The sequence below is a fragment of the Rissa tridactyla genome, chromosome Z (genome assembly GCF_028500815.1).
Source record: "Rissa tridactyla isolate bRisTri1 chromosome Z, bRisTri1.patW.cur.20221130, whole genome shotgun sequence".
Classification (NCBI taxonomy): Eukaryota; Metazoa; Chordata; class Aves; order Charadriiformes; family Laridae; genus Rissa; species Rissa tridactyla.
The window spans coordinates 453975-469669 of record NC_071497.1 but is presented as its reverse complement, the minus strand read 5'-3'; the positions used below and the strand labels follow the sequence as shown (position 1 = coordinate 469669).

Below are 15695 nucleotides of genomic sequence, written 5' to 3'. Positions count from 1 at the left end.
AGTTCTGATGTGGGATGCGCACTCGGAGTCCAGCCAAGACATGGTGAAGAAGCCAGCACCTCCTTCAGGGCCCACCCGGACCTTCACCAGAGGGTTCAGCCCATCACCATTTCCCATCTTACCTATCCACATTGACTAAACACCCTACCCAGAAGTACACGTCTCACCACACACCACTCTGCAGCTTCTTACTACGAGAAAACTCTTGATTTCTCTGGTGTACCCCCAAGACACCCAGTTTCCAAAGCCATAAAAAGAAATAGGCCAGATTCCAAGATGCTTAGACAACCCCAATGTCCCCTCTTCTCCAGAGAGGCAGAGCCCTTACGGTGTTCGTTGGAGAGCTTACGTCAGGTTAAGAATCCCAGGGAAAGGTTTTGAGCGCTGGTATCTTTTGCTGGGTGAGTTGAGAGCCAGGGATGAGGAAGAATAGAAAAAAAGGGATAAGGAAAACAAAAACCGCCAAAACAACACAAAACAAACAAGTGAAAGGAAAACATCTACCTTCTCTTCCGTGATTTGTTGTATCTAAAGAATGTTCCTTTAAACACAGGTACAGACAGAGCAAAATAAATGGGTGAGAAAGCTTCTGCACCCACCTTTCCAGCACATCCCAGCAGAGGCAGACCCTCAGAAGGTACCAGTGGAACCCTCACCCTCCATGAACTGGGCATGATCCCACCAGAGAGACAATGACTCCTACCCAGCAACATGGAAGCACTGTGCCTATCACAGAAACACAGAGTAGCTGAGGTTAGAAAGCAACTCTGGAGACCGTCCAGCCCAGCTCTTGCTCAGAGCAGGGTCACCTAAAGCAGCCTGCCCAGGACCATGTCAAATCCAGTTCTGAGCATCTCCAAGGACAGACACTCCACAGCCTCTCTGAGCAACCTGTGCCAGCATTTGACCACTCTCACAGCAGAAAGGTTTTTTTCTCATGTGCAAGAGGAATTTCCCTTGTCTCCGTTTGTGCCCATGGCCTCCTGCCCGGGCACCACCGAGAAGAGCCTGCTTGCATTTGCTTTGCTCAGCCCCACCAAGTATTGACCCACACGGGTAAGGCTCCCTCTGCAAGCCTCCCCTTCCTCAGTGCAAACACTCCCAGCCCTAGCAGGTCACACCATCACCACTTCCAAGCTTGCACACGGAGTTTCTGGCCCCCCCTGCATCCTCCTGCACAAAGTGCTGTGTCTGCCAGTCCTGTTGCTTGCATAGGAGCCCTCCTCAGCATCGGCTCAAAAACTGCCTGACCCTCCCTGATCGGCAGGAGACTGAAGCTCAGGAGGATCATGATCAAGTGTGCTATGAGACCCCCTAACTTAGGTTACGCAAAAAGTAGATGTCTAGTCCTAACTGCATGCCTAAACTCTAGTCTGGAGAGAGGAACGCATCTCCAGACTCCTCCACCCAAAGGCTGGTGTCTAGGGTTGTTCAGATGAATCCTCCATCCATAGGCTGAGAAGGATTCATTGCTTCTTCTGAAGGTGATCTGCATCCTACATGGCACTTGCTTTCCTATAAAAAATCAAGAAGTTCTTTCAGATTGCACTGAGCTAAATATTATCAGTGTTTAATCCTGGCAAGAGATCAGTCTGGGAGTTCAGGGGAGCAGCTCTTTTCTGCCTTGCTGTTGAAGGCATCATAATCCACACTGTCTGCAAACACTGAACCGCCCAGAGACGATTCATTTTGGCAAGGTTTCCAGTCCAACTGCCTTGTCACCGTCTCATGCATAGCTTCAGAAGTGACCAACAATATCTGCCATGCAACAAAACACGGCAAAACTGTGGTTCATAAATTGCAGTCAAAGCATGATAGGATGAACGAAGAAGGATGAAGCGTCAGGCAACACAATTCTTCTACGAGACTGCGCACTCCCAAGGAAAAATATGATGAGAGCGGCCAGCGGAGGACTTTACATTACAGCAGTACAGCAGCAAGGAATGGCTTGTCTTTTGGCGTGCATTTATCCAATTTTAGTCATTTCATTTCCTAACTACAAAAATTTGACAAAATATGCAGGAATATGGAAGGTTAAGCATATCCCTGTTACCTGCATTAGCCACAGTCCGGTGACACCTATGAAGAAATAACTACCCGGCATAATACACTACATCTAAGGTGCTGGATGCACCCACACTAATGAAAAAGCCAAGCTGGTCTTCCCAGGAGTGGAGGAGTCTGCTCAGCCAGAAGCATCGACCCTGCTCGCTCTGTGTTCAGTTCAGCTTGAAGTCTGGGATCAGACATGTCTGGTGGCCAAGTCCACCAGCGCAAGCCACAGCAGACACTCTAAGCTGACTGCCACTGCGAATGTCTCTCCTTCTCCATCCCTCCAAATGATGAACGGACTCTACTCCTGGTTTTGTTCTGTTTCTTCTTGCTTATTCTGATGTGCATACAAACTGTGCAGGAAAGCCACTGCACTTGGCTCTACAGGACCGTTGTCTCCAAGGCTGACCCCACACAGGAGCACACAAGGTAACACTCCTTCCACGGTTACAAGGCTGGGTGCAGAGGATCAGGAATCCTGTCCATATGTGGCAGAGTCTCATCTGTCCCTGCACGGGTCTGTAAGCTGTGAAATGTCCTGCAGCCGCCTCAGTAGAGCTGCCTCAGGACATGCTTGTCAGGATGGAAGCCAGCAGGTCCGAGTGGGACCCGGCAGCGACCAGGAAGAGCAGGCAAGCAAAAGGTGATGGAGATGTCCCAGCATGGGAGAAGACTCAGGGGAGACCTTGCTCTCTACAGCTCCCTGAAAGGAGGGTGTAGCCGGGGGGGTCGGGCTCTTCTCCCAAGGAACAGGCCATGGGACAAGAGGAAACGGCCTCAAGTTGCGCCAGGGGAGGTTTAGGATGGATATTGGGAAAAATATCTTCACGGAAAGGGTTGTCAAGCATTGGAAGAGGCTGCCCAGGGCAGTGGTGGAGTCGCCATCCCTGGAGGGGTTTAAGAGAGGGGCAGGCATGGTGCTGAGGGACATGGGGTAGTAGTAACTTGTCAGTGTTGGCTTAATGGTTGAACTTGATGATCTTAAAGGGCTCTTCTAGCCAAAATGATTCTACAATTCTATGATTCTAAGATCAGGCTCCCCCATTCCAACATCTGCTGGAGGAGCAAGACCGATGCCCACTGCCAACACTGTGCTCTGCACTCCTTCTTTCAACAGCGTGACACAGAGTTGGCGTCAGACCCTGCTGCAGTGGAAGGGTCTCCTCTGCCTCAGGTGAGACCGACAGTCGCTCCCAGCCCCGCTAATGCGAGCTGATCCTGCAGCCCACGTGTCCCACCATCTGCCCCCGGCGCCGCGCCACAGAGACACGCCGAGGTGTCAGCACGGCTCTGTCCTCTCAAAGTGATACCGACCACGCTGAAATCAGCAAGCCAGCGCAGGGAAAATGCATCTGCAGGTAATTAGTAACAATCACGGGCTGCTTGGAAACTGCTGACTACAGCAGTAATGAGCTGGGCACATGTCATTGGCTTGTAAATGGAGAGAGAGCTTATGGACTGTGGCAGCAAGCAGTAAGGGAAGGGTTTTTTTTTTTAAACTTAATATTTAATGTGGCATAAAAACGATGGAGAGAAATCGAGTGGTTCTCTAACCAGAGGTTTGGCTGGTGGTCCATAACACAACAGAGCTGGCAGATGAAGCAGTACTGAGAACTGTCACTAAATTTTTCCTTAGACATATTCTAGCAGAAAGTGCTGGCATGAATGCCAATGTTTAAGTAATCTTTTCATCTCCAAAAAGTATCCCAAATGTTTTGATCTACCAGCTTGTTAAGAAATCTTACATTTTCTGCCAGCAGATGACAGAGGATCTTTTGCAACTCAACCCTCGACACTGCTTTGCTGCCCACATCACATCCCAGCAACAAGAACAATGAAAGACCGTGCTCATAATTCACTTAGGACCTCCATTCTCAGCTTCATTTGCATTAAATTCTTTTATGATCTGTCTTACAGACTTAAGACTGACAAAATGAACTAGACTTAGATCTCTTCACCAATGGCAGCCCAGAAAGTCTCCAGACTTTCTCATAGAAACTGATTAAGTTCGAACGGCAGATACCAGCTATTGAAAGGACATTGGTGTTCTCAGCTCAAACCCCTGTATATCATATTTCAAGTTCTTTAACCCCAGAAATGCAGCTTTCCAGCCCCACTCCCACTGATAGCCCTGCTCACTGCTGAAGACTCACGCAATCGCACGTTCACAGCTCTGCTTCACGCCCACCACAAGAGTTCCTGATACACACAACATTTCCCACCAACAGACTCCTCTGGATGCTACAACTCAGTTGCCAGAGTTTTAAGCAGCTTTTGGTCTCATGACGGTGAAGCTGTTACAAAAGTGCCTACAGCCTCTCAAGCCATTACCACCACCAGACACAGAGTTTGGACATTTTGTGGAGCTTTATCCAGCCACCCCTCACTTTTACAGCTAAAAACCACACTACCTAGCATGACTGAAACAAGTTGTACCCCGATGCTTTCAGTGCTTGGGCACATCGCAAAGAGCCTGGCTGGAACGAGGAAGAGTGGAAACATGCAAAAAAGGGTGAAAAAATTAAACTTTCTGCGTCTCAAGAAAAGACTGGAACTCAGGTTCACCATTCCTCCTCCAATGAGGAGCAGTTTGCAGGAGAAATGCCATCACAGGCCTGTGAGGCTCAAGCTCTTGCTGGCCAGACAAGGGGCCGAGGTCCAGGACCTGGCTCCAGCAGGACGTCTCTCGCGAGTCTATTCCTGACCACCAAAGGGGGGCTGACACAAAGCTAACCTTCTTCCAGGTGTTCCCTGCCTTATCTACCACCTAAATCCAACCATCCACCCCAGCTCCAGCTCAGGAACACTAAAACACTGAATTTTACCATAGCTTTGGTCAGACCACAGACAACAAAAAAGCTCCCAGAAGGCAGAGCACATGGTGTCTTAGCAAATGTCTGTTGGATCTCGCACTCACAACCACCCCTGTGTATCATTGCCCAGGTCCTTGTAATTTTCAGTGATACCTACGACAGATGAAAGGCCAGTAACAATATGCTTTTGATTACAAATGAAAAACAATCCCTAAATGCGTCTTCTCTTCTGAATCCCCTGTCCCACCAGGGAAACGGGGTGGAAAAAGAGGCATTACTCAAAAAGTGAGTTAATTGTTGGGAGAAAATGGAGAAGTCTGTCCAGAGCTGTGCTAAGAAATACATCACCAAATCTGCTGTCACTTGGATGCCTTGCACATTACGAAGTATGGCTTGCTGCTTAAATCCTTCTGCCCCAGACAGTCCGTACGTCCCTTCATCTCCGAAGGAAAGACTCAGGCGGAGCACTGCTCAGGTGTACGGTACGTCCCCAGATACAGGGCTCAGATCGTGCCAGGGGCTTCTGGGCGCTCCAAGAGCACAGGCAGCACAGAATGGGTGTTAGGAAAGGAAAAGGAAGGGTAACAGACAATCCTCTCCAAAAATTATCAGAAGGCATAGGTTTTAAAGGGGTTTGATATGCTTGTGTAAATCTAAGTTTTATGAATGCAGGTGTTAGAAAACTCTACAACAATATTAAATTAAAGATATAAATACCTACTGCCTTGTAAAACGTGTTCTGTTATAGCTCTCACCCTGTCACGTTTAAGACCAATGGCAGGTTTTTTCTAGGTTTGCTACTCATAAAGCCTGCTCTGTGCTTTTGATGAGAACTAGTAAATTTAACATTTGTAACCTCTGCTCAAGTGTAGCTAATGTCACAGGGAGAACCCACGTGAGACCTGTAACAAGCTCCGCAGCGTCATGTCTCCAGCCAGTTTTGCTCTAACACACACGACCTGTCAGTTCGCCCAGCTCTAAGGAAGGAGCAACCCAAGAAGCACAAGTGCTTAAACCAGCATAAAAGAACAAGTGCTGGTGAAGTATTGAATCAAACAGCTTTTGGCTGAGTCTGATTTTGACCAAGTGCAGATCCTGGATAGGCAGATCCTTGGAAGATGACAGAAGCGAGGAAGCATCTCAGCTTCTCTCTCATCTTGCCTTCCTTTCACTCCTTGATAATGCAGCTCAAGACACAGCTCCCAGCGGTTCCCATCCCACGCTGCCAGCTGCGGATGCTCCCCAGTGGGAGAGCCCCAGACAGCAATGCCCACAGCACCCGAGGTGCTGCTGTTCATCAGCAGAGCACAAATGCCTCTACGAGGGCACCAGGCTTGTCACGGGGGCAGGGACTCAGACGAGCAAGAGAGAAACACCCAGAAGATGAACGAAGGGCAAGAGGACACCTGTGATGGGCCAAGGCAGCCTGGGTCTTTTGCAATGAGCAGCACTTCAGGCCTCAAAGAAACAGGCAAGGAGCTCTGCAGCAAACAATTACAGAATAATTTGCCTGAGGAGACATTTCTTTTTAACTTTCATAGGCTGTATGGGGGGCTTATGGCCCCAAACATGACGGTTCATGTTCCTTCTTTTATATTGCTTTTAGATTCCTTCTACTCTGTGATTCTATGATTCTATAAATATATCTATACCTACGCTCTCTCTCCCTACCTGTCATAAGCCACGCATGTCCAGAAGTCCCTCTTTCTGTCCATCCATCCAACCCTAGACATGTTTCTTACCTATGAGTCTACCTCTCGAAACACCCACCCGGTACCAGACACTTATTTCAAGAAGTCTCTCCCCTCCCACTTCAAGGTAAACATGGATTTCCTTACGGTTTGTGAAACACTCTAATTTCTTTTGAATACTCCTAAACTTTTGGCAATAGTAGCCAAATATTGATGCCATATTGGGTTAAAACAATTTTGTAACAACATTCATTTTCAAAACTGCTCTCCTGATAGATGAGACTGCAGTGCTTTCAAGATATGATAATTCTATGCTAAAAAAAGTATCACCTTCCCTTTTAGCAACAAAATAAACAAGTAAATCCAATCTTGGGCAAAACTGAGAAAATTCAATGATGAAATCTGCATGGGTTAGACACAAGGGCAGAAGTAACACACAGCGGTAGCATGCATAGGACACACAGAGCCTTAAGTTTTAAAATCCCTTTTTTCTGATTCCCACAATTCCTTCGGGACACAATTTCATCGTTTTCTTACCATTTGAGCAACCTCCTTCCAAGCGATGTGGTCATTCCCAAAACTAGGTGCCCAAAGCACTTATCAAATTCTAGCTGTTCCTTAGCTCCCACGCTATGCCAGCTGCACAAATGCAGATGATGCTGCATTCCTTCCTTGAAAAAGCAACCTTTGCTTTTCATTAAAACGCTCAGCCCTAGTGCACAATCACAATTCCAGAAATGGTATAAAACACGTGCATTTGTAGGAATCAAAAGCATCCAAAATTCAGGCTAGTTTGAACGGTCATAAAAAACCCGTCCAGCCAAACATGCCAGGCGCCTTTATGAAAAATGAGTGATGAAGCCCAAAAGCAGAGGCAGATGTTCTGCTTTTTGGTTACATGCTGGTGCGCAGGACACAGGTTTGGGGTGGAGGCCCATATCCCTTCCTGGACCAGAGGGATGGATGCTTCACCCATTGGCTCCAAGCAAACACTCGTGATGTGTCCCAGCCACGCACCTGACTTTCAACAGAGCTGCTACGAAATCGCGCTGAAAAAGAGACTCTTGGAGCAAATGACTCCACATTCCACAACTCCTCCATAACGGGCATCACCCCGCAATGTGCACACACACACACAGAGTCCACAGCACTTATGGGCGCTGGAGATGGCTTACCTGTGACGATAGGGTATGACTGAGGCCCGGGAACGCTGGCTCCCAAATCTGCAGAAGTAGGGCTGGTTATGTTGGCCTTCATGTCGTCTAATCCTCCAGCTAACGATGCCATGGCTGAGTACTCAGTTGCCTGCAAAATGAAACAAAAGGCATTTTAGCGATAATAAATTTACTGCTCAAGAGCTACTGCCTATGTGACAAAAAGTAGATGCAAAACAGAACTCAAAAATCCTTTGTTCGGTCAGTTTTGAAGGCAATACCCATTTACACAGGGCCGTTAAGCATTCAAAGTGCTCAATAAGTGTGTCTGTGCTCAACACCGATGTTCTCGGAGAACATCAAAATGGGCTTGCTTTATAAAACCAAAGCCAAACTCATCCATATGTAACAAGGTGTCCCTTAAAGAGGAAATTTTGTAGAGTAGCTGGGGCTGTAACTGCTGAGGGAAAGTTATTTGCTTGTTAGAGGAAAATGTTTGTGCCAGTTAACCCAAACTCTACTTATTCCGGTGGTGGCACTTGACAAGACACACATTAATGAGCAGGTGGGAACGGGGTGTCCCGTTTCCCCCCTTTTCTCACGAACGCTGCATTTCCTCATCATCTCACAAGAAATAAAGTGCACATAAATAGAAATGTTTGCTTGATGGATGGATCTGTAGACAACTCTTTCTAAATACAAATTATTTTAAAATAAATCGCCTGACTGGTGTAAGGGTGCCCTCTCATCTCATGGGAATTTTTTAATCTCATTAGTCGAAGCTATGGTAAATGAGCACAGGTCCTCAAAAATTGTATTTCTTATGTCCTATAACCCTATAAATTTCCGTACAGCTATGTCAATATACAGCAGGTGATACTTCCACATACGTGGCAGAAAGCTTATCTTCATTTGCCTTTTTCCATGATTTCTGATTGTCAGGATCATTCACACAAAACAGGCAAGTTTCCTTTCAACATTCTCCCTTCCCTGTTGCTATTTGCACTTAAAGTTTTAATCCCGTCTTTGTGAGATTGTAATCACGCCTGCCACAACTGGAGGATGACGACGTCCAGTGAAGAACAGCAACAGGAACAGACAAACTGAACAACAACCACTCCAAGGCTGATCCCCGCCGTATTTCTGCAGACTAAGTCACTGCAGAAGCTGTGCAGAGCTGAAGCCACGTTGGGGAACCCAGGACCCCGCGATTTTTTTTGGGTGACCAAGTGAAAAAGTTAACTTTCCTGGTTTTTAAGGAGACAAAAGCTGATCTGAGTGAAAACGTCTTTCTCCCTCCTGCAAGTTTCTCGGAAGTGACCAGGAACCCAGCACACGATCTGGTATCTGCCATGAGCTCTGCACTTCGGGTCAGATCTATCTGTTTGTGTCTCTGTTGCTCAGTTCTCACTCAAACAGAAGTTAATTTCCATGGACAGCCCCCCATTAGCAGGTCTGTGTTACTACGCACGTTTCCTCCGAGGATGCCATCTGCGCGAGGCACAAGTACACCCTGTCACCTTGAAGGATCTCCCACACAAACCTCCTGCAGACGAGCGTGACATACGCTTTCTGCCAGTGACCAGCTGCTGCCCATCCCGTCCCCATCCCTTCACCCGTCCCATGGATCAGCACTACAGGGTCCTCTGGACCGAGGGATTCTCAGCAAGGACCCATCTCCTATGTTCCTCACGAGCCTTTGAGTTAAACTTGTCCTGTTCCTCAGTCCTTTCAGCTTATTCCTCCTCCGACACCCTCCATGCCCTCACATTTCTCTTGCCTTCATGCTCCCAGCCCCTTTCTTCTACCAACGCTGCCTCAAAGACACAAACCCCCACAACTCTGCTTCAGCCCCACTTCTGCACCTCGGGGAGGGCGGCCCCTGAGCACCCCTCCTCTGAGGAGAACACCAGCGATGGTCCCAGCCTTTCTCCTTCCCACAAGTGCAACCAAAGCTCCTTCTCCTCATTCCACATCCTACTAAGATGCATTTTCCAGCCTTTCCCCACCACTCCACGCCATCCCACATCTGCAACCCCCCCTTCCCCCTGCACTGGGTGCGTGTGGTGGCACTGTTGGGTTTTTTGTTCCCCAAACAGCTGGACCCCTGTGGAGACGTCCGGGAGCTGGTGATATATGAGCAGTGCAGGATGGGGCTGCAACACAGCAGAGGAAAAAGCTGTCCTTGTGCGCTACTGCTTGGTATTTGTGATGTCTGGAGAAGAGCACGCACCAGTCCGTGGGTGAGGATGCGGTGTTTCACCCCAGCTGCTCTAGGAAAGCCGTAACCGCATGGCATCCAGACTAGAAGATCTCTTTGGATCTTCCTGCAGCTCAGTGACCCTCTGCTCCCCATGGTCAGGGTGTGAACATGGGTTCCAGACCCCAAAGGACAAACCGGCCACTGGCCACTGGGGAGGCAGCACCCCACTGTGCCACAGGCTGGGACACTGGCAGGGCTGGGCAGGGGGGGCACAGCCGAACCCCTCTGCCAAAAGTGGCTCCTGGGGCTGCTGCTCCTCACACAAGCCCAACTGGGAACAGTCCAAGCCCTCGCCCACAAACCCCAGAGACAGGAGTCCGGAGATGGCTGCAGATACCGATGCATGGCATCTTTATGCCCTGCTGGGGTCCGAGGAATGGGCCCAGGGGGAATCACAGAACAACAGGGGTTGGAAGGGACCTCTGGAGATCATCCAGTCCAACCCCTGCCAGAGCAGGGTCACCCAGAGCAGGTGGCACAGGAACGCGTCCAGGTGGGTTTGGAATATCTCCAGGGATGGAGATACCACCTCCACCACCTCTCTGGGCAGCCTGTGCCAGGGCTCTGCCACCCTCACAGGAAAGAAGTTCCTCCTCATGTTTAGGTGGAACTTCCTATGCTCAAGTTTGTGCCCGTCACCTCTTGTCCTGTCGCTGGGCAGCACTGAAAAGAGCCTGGCCCCATCCTCCTGACAAGTATTTATAAGCATTGGTAAGATCCCCCCTCAGTCTTCTTGTCTCCAGCCTGAAAAGACCCCAAATCCCTCAGCCTTTCATGAAGCACAGCCACATCTCACCTCTGAACCATAATGGTGTGGAAGCACCACATCCACCAACGGCGAGCTTGGCCCTTCAGGCTCAGAGGGGCTGAGCAGTTTCCACATCAGAAGCCAGCAGCTATCAGGGTGTAGCACACCTGTCCGGGGAGGGGATGGTGGCACCCCACGCTCATCCACGTCACCCACCACAGGGAGATGGAGCGATGCACAGGGGCACAGCCCCGCCGCGGGCAGCGGGACCACTGCACACCACAGGACCACTCCAGCAGACCGGAGAGACCAGGAGCATTCCAGCTGCCCAGGACAGTGTGGAGGGAGAGCCATGGGCGGGCAGAGCTGCTGCCGGGCTCCAGGAGATGGAGCCATCGGAGGGAAACGGAGATTCGGGGTCCCTCATAGCTTTCCATCCCAGGAGCTGCAGACAGGAGCTGCGCCTCTTTCGCGGTGGCCCAGCAACTTTTCCCAGGGGCAAGAATAGAGGGATTTTCAGGGATTTTCATGCCACTTCCCTGTTCCTGTGGCAAAACTCTGCCCACATCCCTTCTCACGGCCAACAGTGATCGGCCACCAGCAGCCACAGCGACCACGCACTGCCCACCATCGCTGCTCCTGGCACCCGGGCAGTGAGAGCGTGGGCCGAGGCAGGGCCCCTCAGGCTGCTGACCCCCCGCTGCCTTGCAGGGTCCTGGAGGAGGAGTGACCCCTGTGTCACACCCCCCTGCAGCCACCGCTCCCCCCACCGAGCAGCAGCACCCGCGCCGCGGCCGCCAGCCTTGCGCGGAGGGAGCTGCGGGCAGAGGAGGAGGCAACACCACGGCCCACAGCGGCCGGGATGCTACAGGGAGGTGAGGGTCAGAAGGAGGAACCTTCTGGCCGCCACGGAGCCAGGGGTGGGGAGCAGAAGAGCCTCCACCCCCAAGCCCACCACAGTGCTGCCTGCAGCCCCCTCACCCTCGTGCCCGGCCGGGGGATGATGGCCCCACCAGTGACGGGCTCCAGAGCCCCCCCTCTTGCTGCCCCCCCCAGCAGGGCTCATCCTTCCAGACACCCTGTCCAGAGGGAAGAAACCCCGGGGGGAGCCGTGCTTGTGGAGCAGCCCCTCACCCGGGATCCCCATCAGGACCCTCCTGCTGACCTCCCCAGCTGCTCGGGGACAGCACAAGGGTCTCAGATGTGGCTGCTCCACTGGCGAGCCGGCACTGCCGCTGGCACGGAACAGCCCGGAATGGCCGGGTACGGCCAGGGGTCCCTCCACGCGCAGCAGGAAGCCCGACCTGCTGCTCGGTAGGTGCAAAAGCAAGAGTCGGGTGTTCAGTACCCTGGAAATTACCTGAAAAATGACTGCCTGCGGTTGTACCACGCACTGTCTCATCAGCATGGAGCACCACTGCCATAGCATGGAGGAGAGAAAACACAGACACGTGAAACGAGGAAAATATAAAAGGAGAGACCGAGCAGGACAAACCGAAAGGCGGGGCGAGGCAGGGTCTCGTGCTCCCCCTGCCCCATCCCGCTCGGCTCGGTGGGGTGGCGTGGGGTGGTCTCTGGCGCCCGTGGGCAGCAGATCACCCCCTTGCGCGGGCCGTGGGGTCCTGCCCCACCAGTCCCCCCTGCAGAGCACACACCAGGAGATTTCTTCGCATACACCTCCCCTGCAAAAGGTTCAGTTCTAGGTATGACCCCCCAGGGAGGGGGAGGTGATGGGCAGATGGAGGGAGGAGGGTGCAGGAGCATTTTGGTACCATTTTGAAACCATTTCCACGGTGCGCCGGACGCTCTGCCGCCTCCTGCGGCACTACAGTGACACACCGAGACAGCCCATCACCGCCTCTACCCTGCGCTTCTCCTGCAGAAGATGCCTGAGCGCAGCCCACCGAAAGGTGAACCCGCCCTACACGTACAGCAGTTTTCTCTCTGAGATTTACCTGGAATTTTTTTCCCAAAGTGGCTGGCAAAGATGGAGGCACAGTGGGGAACACCACCACTCCCTGAAACGGCCTGGTTCTGGGGTGCTGGCGTGGGGAACTCGGGGAGGTCCCATGGGCCGGGATGAGTGAGACAAATGCATCCCCCTCCTGTCCTGGCCCTTTTTGTGGGTGCAGACCCCAAACCGCTCCAAGCAAAGACAGAAAAGAGATGTCTGCTGCGCAGGGTGAGCGGCCATCGCAAGGAGCCAGCCGGTGCCCACCAGGACTCGCACGTGTCGGTTTTTGCATCTGTTTGGTTTTCCAAACCACCTGCAAAACACCCAGCAGGCATGAAGCGATGCCTCCCCTCGCATCGGATGCTCAGGAGGCAGCAGTGGCAGCAGCAGGATGGGCTCGGACCCTCGGAGCAACGTGCCAGCGTGGGGGGTCTGGGAGGTGGCCATGCTCCTGCAGTTCATACCACCTCCCCCTGCCCACGCCAGCCCGGGCAGCAGGACGGCCGCACCGCAGCAAGCTGCCAAAAACAATGCTTCTCCTCAATTAACCCAGCCAGACATTAATTGGAGGTCACCAAAAGGCGCACTGCTGTCTCCCAGGTCACCACCACTGAAGCCCTCGCTCGCGCCGTGGGGCAGCAGCAACCCCACCCCGTACCCGACATCTCCAAGTCATCGCATCCTAATACTTTAAAATTAACGAATATAGGCAGAAGTGTGCACACCAGGAAGGCTGTGCACGGAAACCCCCACCTCAGCCTGACAAAGGGAAGGAATTTGTAACATTAGATATGGTTCGGAGAGCTTAATCCAAAGCAGCCCTAATTAACCTCCCCAGGCTTTCAGGAACCCAGCGCCCCTCGCAGCTGCACGGGCACCGGTGCTGCTCCGCTGGTGATTTTACGGGAATGGAGCATCCACCCTAACGCCTCCTGCTCAGCCACCTCGAGACGGGATGGGACGGGACGGGGGAGGCACCCAAAAACCCACGTACCACGGCCTTAACACCCCCCTTCATAACTCACGTCACATTCCCTGTGCTGCCACCAAAACCAACTCTGCTCCAGAGTAAACACAATTTACACAGCTGTTTGGGGCCGAACACCAGTTTCTCTTTGTTTTTGGCAACATTGGGCTCCTTGCTGCCTCACGGGGCATGGAAGTTTGATTTCAGTGGTACGATACTTCTCCCTCAGTTTAAACGGAGTATTTCTGAATCTCCCTTTCACAAAACATACATGTTTTTGAAAAATTAACAGCTGTGCTTTGTTTTAGCCCAAATGCAATTAGAATTGTGCGCATCCCCAGAGATTCCTCTGAAGATAGCGGGAATTAGCCAGTGCACCCTGCCATGAACACATTTACCCTCATGCTTCAGCATAACTGACCTGTTTTTGACCCAATCTTCCGATTATCTGCATGTGGGAAACAACACGGTACGTTTTACATTTCCACGGTGCAATGCATAAGCGGACGCAGCCGTTCTCAGATTTTCCAAAGGGACCCCCAAATCCAATCTAAATGCCTAGAATTTACCTGTTGTTTTTCTTTTATACATATAAATAGCTGCATTTCCATTCGCTCTTTGTTTCTCATTTTCATTTTGTTCTAATATCTGCATGTAAATGTCTGAAAATAGCATCTGTAATTGAAGATTATGAAGTATAGCCAGCTCCTGACAGGCTGCTAAGGAAGATGGATTATCCTCATTTTTCCGTAAATTTTGTCAATTTTGGAATTCATAAGCTATCAACACTGATCAAAATGTGACCGCACAGCTGTGTCAAAGCGGACGGCACGGCGCCGGGGAGGACGGCTCTCCCCAGCCGCCCGGACGGGGGCACACGCTGCGGGAGCCCTCCCTGCCTGCTCCCTGCGTCCACATCCCGCCCCACCACCACACCCCCCCAAAAAAAAATAAATAAAATTCAAATAAATAAATTGAAAGCACGCAAATTCTCTGGTGCGCCGATTCACATCACAAAGCATAATTTATTGCATGTTCTCCCTTTTTATTTATCCCTAAGTAGTAAACACGATTTCCATTCAGGGGGTTCGTTATGTTCCACTCCTACCAGACAATCACGGCACACTTGAGGCAATTGTTTAGCCTCTTCCTCTCAATTTTCCCATTACTGGGAGTAAGTACTGTTGGGACTCTTTAATAGCCCGACTGCAGCCCATATCAATAACAGATGAGGTTTAATCGTCCAACACAAAAATTATTTAGGCTCAGTAAGGACATTCAATGTCATTTGCATAATGGCATTTCTATCCTGAGCACCTAACCCATCGTGCATAAACAAGGCCCTGGGACCATAAATAATAATAAATCATGACGTCCGCGCTCCTCTTGCTGTAATAGGAGCCTCTCTTTGTAGAAATTATTTCAGCAGGAAATGGGCACTGTAATTTTAAAGACATGTGGCATTGCACAGACCAGTAAATCACACCCGCGCGCACACACGCGCTCCGCGGCTGCCCGCGGCGAACAACAAAACCCCACAAAACGGCCCTGCAGAAAACAGCTTCACGCTGAAAGCATTCCTTTTTTTTTTATTATTATTATTATTATTTCTTAGGCAGAGCTAGCAGACCAAATAAAAGCAAGGTCTGGACAGCCTGTGTGGCGTCAGGGCATGCGCACGGGAGATGACGGACCCATCGGTCTGACGAGTCCCCACCTGGCTGCCCATCGCGCCCCCATCCTGGAGCCTCTCCTGGAAGGTCCGGTGGGGGGACAGCAGAGACCTGCAGACCCTCGCGGGTGTTTCCCAGCCAGGACTTTCCCTGGTCATTCCCGGCGGGGGCAAAGGAGCCCACTGGACCCTTACTGCTGGTTTGCAGGGAGAAGCCTCCATAGGAAATCACCCAGCCCAAGGCAGGTAAATGGGCACAACCCCCCCTGGTGAGCGGCGCTGCTTTTCCAGGCTTCAGCCTCGCCAGCGCGATAACTCGGACCTGGATGAGCAGCAGCTGCAGCGCTCAGCGCTGACCTCTGCTTCGGCCAGGATTGGCAA

The 15695-nt window shown here is 51.2% G+C and overlaps 1 protein-coding gene across 4 annotated transcripts in view; it reads right to left on the bottom strand.

The window, feature by feature from the left end:
* PAX5 (paired box 5) overlaps positions 1 to 15695 on the bottom strand; it is a 141809-nt gene that overhangs the window by 59857 nt on the left and 66257 nt on the right. For 3 of the 4 annotated variants that reach the window (XM_054186723.1, XM_054186725.1, XM_054186724.1), the window contains one exon: positions 7732 to 7861. In XM_054186723.1, the coding sequence (XP_054042698.1) occupies positions 7732 to 7861 (130 nt within the window). Of the gene's footprint in view, positions 1 to 7731; positions 7862 to 12081; positions 12139 to 15695 lie in introns of all 4 variants that reach the window. The other variant, XM_054186726.1, reaches the window with a different exon arrangement.